At 40.8% G+C, this 4,769-nt stretch overlaps 1 protein-coding gene across 1 annotated transcript; it reads right to left on the minus strand.

Annotated features, from left to right (window-relative positions):
• Nucleotides 1-518: 518 nt before the first annotated feature.
• Nucleotides 519-2,895, minus strand: CUNH8orf48 (chromosome unknown C8orf48 homolog). The gene has a single exon (XM_077773376.1). The coding sequence runs from the start codon at nt 2,708-2,710 to the stop codon at nt 1,814-1,816; it is 897 nt and encodes a 298-aa protein (XP_077629502.1). The 5' UTR covers nt 2,711-2,895; the 3' UTR covers nt 519-1,813.
• Between the last annotated feature and the right edge of the window lie 1,874 nt (nt 2,896-4,769).

The raw sequence follows: 4,769 nt of genomic DNA on the forward strand, positions 1-4,769 counted from the left end.
ATTTCTGACAACTATGTAGACAGTGACCTGGAGAGGAGAGAAGCCAGGAGTGAGAGGCTGAGATGATGAGGGAAGTGGTAACAAGATGGAAATGAGAAGTCATGGTCAGAAGATACTAAAGAATGACCCAGTGGTCTTACTGAAAAGTTGTTAGCTTGGGGGTCGTGAAGAAAAAATGAGGAGGAACAAATAATGACTCTAAGATTTCTAGCTTAGTTGACTAACGGGGTGGATTATGACCTTTAATGGGGAATTCTAAATGGGAAATTATTCAGAATTTTGATTATGAGAAATGTGAATATATTGAGGTGGCAAAGATAAAGAATGACATAATGTGGATTTCAAATAAAAAGCTACTATGAAAATGGTAATGATTTGGTTTTCCATTTTATTTAGGAATGACTAAGAGGAAATATGCTAAATTCTACAGGACAAAACAGTATCTTTATACATAAATGAAGGTCTAAACTCAAAAGAGTTTTATTGGAACATGATACAAAAACTATTTTGTCCTAATTTACAAATTTCTTTTTGACTGTGACAGCTTAGATGTTAGACATGTAGAAAAATGACGTCCATATGCTGTAACTAATTTTAGGATTTATATTTTTATAGAGAAATAACAGATAAGATTTCTCAGAATGCACCTAACACTTTCCCAATAAACTTATTTACAGATTATTCTCCAAGGGGGGTGATATTGTTTCATGAGAAAGGAAATTAGGATGAACAAGAAAAGTTTCATAAAATCTTTATGAACAAAATGGCTTTTTAGAGCATTTTTTCCTCAATTCTTTATCTATCTCCAGCTATCCCTCGATGCCCTGTACAGTTAACCATGAATATAGTGTATTCATAGTCTTCATTTTCATAACTTACATTTACTCCTCAGTCCACTTTGTCTGCCCAATTTCTATAAGTGAAATGACTATTGCTAAGGTCAGCAGAGTCCAACACATAACTCAATTATCTCCTAGGAACTCTCTGTTGAGTTAGCATGCTTAGACAGCTGATCTTTTTCGGAATATTATCTTTCTTTGATCTTGTAACATTACACATTCCTGGCTTCCTCTATGCTTCTATGATCATTTCTTCTCAATCTCCTTTGGTGGCTTCTTCTCTCCCACCCAGCCATTAGTTGCTGAATTTCTCAGAACTAGTGTTGCTTATAGCCCCTCCTGTCTCTCACTCCACTTTCTTCTAGAAAAGCTCACCACATCTCTTACTTCAATTCCCAGCTATGTGTCAACGATTCCACCACCACCACCCCTCCAGCTTTATTTCAAATCTCTAGATTTAACCTTTTCTCTAGACTGCAATCACAAATAACCAACCGTTTCTCAACGTCTCAATGTGGATGTCTCAAAACTAACCATGTCCAAATAATCACACTCTTAATCACTACCATCAAAGATCTCTTTCCAATATTCCTATCTTAATGGTAAGTTATCTTTCATCCAAGTGCACAAGTCAGAAACTTAGTAACATTCTTAACATTTACCCTTTATTAAATCCCATATCCATTTCTTTACCAACGACTGTTAATTATTACCTCCTAACTATCTCTTACATTTCCGTACTTCTGTTGGTATGATCAAAACCCTAGTCTAAACTACCAACATCTCTCTCCTGGATTGTAAAGACTTTGCAAGTATACCAACTACAATGTTGCCCTCTATGATGTGAAAAAATAATACTGGATGGAAAGTTTTTAGTCCTCTTATCTGTGAAGAAAACACAGTAGAGTCTTAGTTTCCAAGGTACCTGTAAGAATGATGATTATTCAAATACACAACAGAAACACTTATCAACATTACACATTATCATTAATAAACAGTTTGTCCTGTTTGGATAGAGGAAGTGGTTTGGACAGGTGATGAAGAACAGGTAAGTGACAAACACTTTTTTCATTCTGCCACACCTGCTCTGTATCTGACCTTACACAACCAGAGTATCTGATCTGACTTTTCTCATTCAGTCTTTTCCAGATTATTCTGGGATCATCTGAAAGCCTGGGGAGGCTCTGATGTGCATCTCCAATAAGGGTAAGAAAGTCTTTGGTATAAAGATGTTCATCTATTTTCTCTTGGAGTAGAACTGACTCCAGTAAAGTCTTCTTCCGTCTCAGAAAGGCCGATTGAGCCAGTTCTGCTCTTTTTCTGTTGCAGCTGGGGCACTGAGAAGAAATGTGTTGCTTATCTGTTGCCACCTGTTTCGGCTCTGTCCTTATGTTTTTTAAGTAGATTCTGTTCAAAAGTTCAGCGGGCACAGAACAGTTCACGGCATCTGCCTCTGCAGCCCCTGCAGCCCATCTAAGCGGTGGCTTTTTTGGTCTGTCGCTCTTTTTCTCCTTCAAGTTTGCTCTACGACGGATCAGGCTTATCTTAACGGCGCAAAAAGACTGCAAAGCTTTCATTTCTTCATCGGATACCCGAGTGACTTCTGTTTGAGGTTTAGCGTCTGGTTGGTACTGTCCGGATTTGGTTTCTTTGCCCTTGAGATAGCCGATCCATTTTTTACAGAACTTTTCATTATTTTTGTAGTCTGGAAGCTCAGATTGTGTGTCTCGATATTCCAAGGGTGTGGTCGGCTTTCCACTCTCAGGTGTGCTCTCAGAGGCAGGGGGCCAGGGCTGCGGGTCTCCAGAGGAGCTGAATGAGCCAGAACTCTGTACCTCATCAGGAAAGGTGTCCTCAGAAAGCTCTGCCATAGCCCTGAAGTCCTTTGGGCCAGTTGGCCTAGCTCCTGTGAATTCCCGGGCCTCGCAGCAGCCGAGCGCTGTCACTTTGCATCATACTCGGGTCCTCATCTGCTTTGTTCCGGTCAAGACTGGCTCAGGAACTAGCCAGGCCTGAGCCCCCTGGGGGCCAGTCTCAGTGCTGTCGCTCAGCAAGCCTCCCCTTCCCGGCTAAGCCTTCCCGCTGCCTTGGCAACAAGGGCGTAGGCTTCCGGAGGTCATGCGCAGTGGTTGCGCGCTGAGCTCCTCCTCTTCCCCGCCCTCCCCAGCTTCACCTCTGCACTGCGCAGGCGGGTGCAGGTCTCGCTCGGGGTGCCAGGCTCGGGCTGCGTTTATGCTCCAGCGGCTTTTCGTAGTGCTATTTTATTTTATTTTATTTTATTTTATTTTATTTTATTTTATTTTTTCCTTAACTAGTTTATTGTCAAGTTGGTTTACATATATAACACCCAGTGCTCATCCCAACAAGTGCCCTCCTCCGTGCCCATCACTCCCCCTACCCCCCTCCCATACCCCCTCAGCCCTCCGTTCTCAGCATTCAAGAGTCTCTCATGGTTTGCCTCCCTCCCTCTCCCCAAGTATTTTTCCCCTTCTACCGCTTCCTCCTGTTTTAAATACAAAATCTGACCGTCCTTTAGAAAAGCTAGCAAACTACTTTTCCTCAGAGGTCACATATTTGTGTGAGGCTCACAGGGATAGGTGGCCTCTGACTAATTCATGAATATTGCCCCTCCTAGATTAAAAAAAAAAAAATACTGGCCAAAAAGCACAAGCAGACACACGTCTGCAGATCATATAGCCTGGAGATCACCTATTTGTAGACCGTGTCTTAGAAGAAATATCGAACTACTGAAACCATCCTACAAAACTGCTGGCACAATGTTGCTCCACTTTCTGTGCTCCGGTATTGGGACGGCGTTCTGGGCTCTGGCTTTGCCAAACACAGGTCCTCAGGTCTTTGGTTCAAGCAGTTCTCCTCAGACTGACATGTCAGCACTCCTTCTTTTTATAGGATTTATTATTGTTCCCCCTTCAAATCCCATTTCCTCAGGAAGGGCTTCAAACCCACCCCGGCCCCAAACTCTACAGCCTTTCTTTCATGGTTTGCAGCTAGTTGATGATGCCCCCGACATCGCCCCACAAGATTAAAACCTCCCTGAAGGCAGAAACCCTGTCTGTATTGCCCAGCACTCACCAAGTCCCTGACACATTAGAGGGGGTTGCATACATCTGTTAAGTAACTGCATTGAATGCCTGTGAAAACAGACGTAAATACAACCTCACCCAGTGGATTCTGTGAAATAGTACTACCAGGTCAAGGAACTCGCATCTTTATCTTTCTGAACCACCCCCACCCCCAACCATTTGCTTTCACAGACATAGCCTTTTAGAATAGCCTCTTTTAAAACATGGTAAAATTTTATTAATAACTATTCTCATGAATCAGAATATGTCAGCTCCGAATATTGACTTTTCCAAGGGCTTAATAAGGTCTTAGTAAGTATGGGAGATAATTTCAAGAGATTGGATTCCCTTGGTCAGTCCCCTGTGTGTTATTCAAGTCTAACCAAGATGTACTTAATATTATTCCAAAAATGTCCACCTTGGCAAAGAGTCAAAAGTCTGAAATGTTCAGAAAGCATCTCCCAAGTATGAACGAGCTTCATCTTAATGATAAAGAGATTGCAACTTCGTTTATTCAGCCCAGATAATATTTTATCTTATAATGTTAGTCTTTAAGTAACTTGTGGATAGTTCCAAGTGATTTCCAGCAACTCAATGGCTCAAGATTTCATTTTTAATTTTTATTTTTAAAACTTTCCTTATCCTCTGAATATTTACACATAATTTATTACAACCCATTTTAACTGAAAACGTTGATCAAAGGAGCTATACTTTAAATAAAGCATATTCATATCTTCTAATGTGCTAAGTATTTTTTAATAACCATATCCTAGAAGCAGATACATTTGGCAAGACTCTCCTGTAATTAACTTTTTTTTTTTTTTTTTTTTACATAAAAAGCTTTTCC

The sequence above is a fragment of the Crocuta crocuta genome, unplaced genomic scaffold, assembly GCF_008692635.1.
Source record: "Crocuta crocuta isolate KB4526 unplaced genomic scaffold, BGI_CrCroc_1.0 scaffold140, whole genome shotgun sequence".
In the NCBI taxonomy this organism is placed as follows: Eukaryota; Metazoa; Chordata; class Mammalia; order Carnivora; family Hyaenidae; genus Crocuta; species Crocuta crocuta.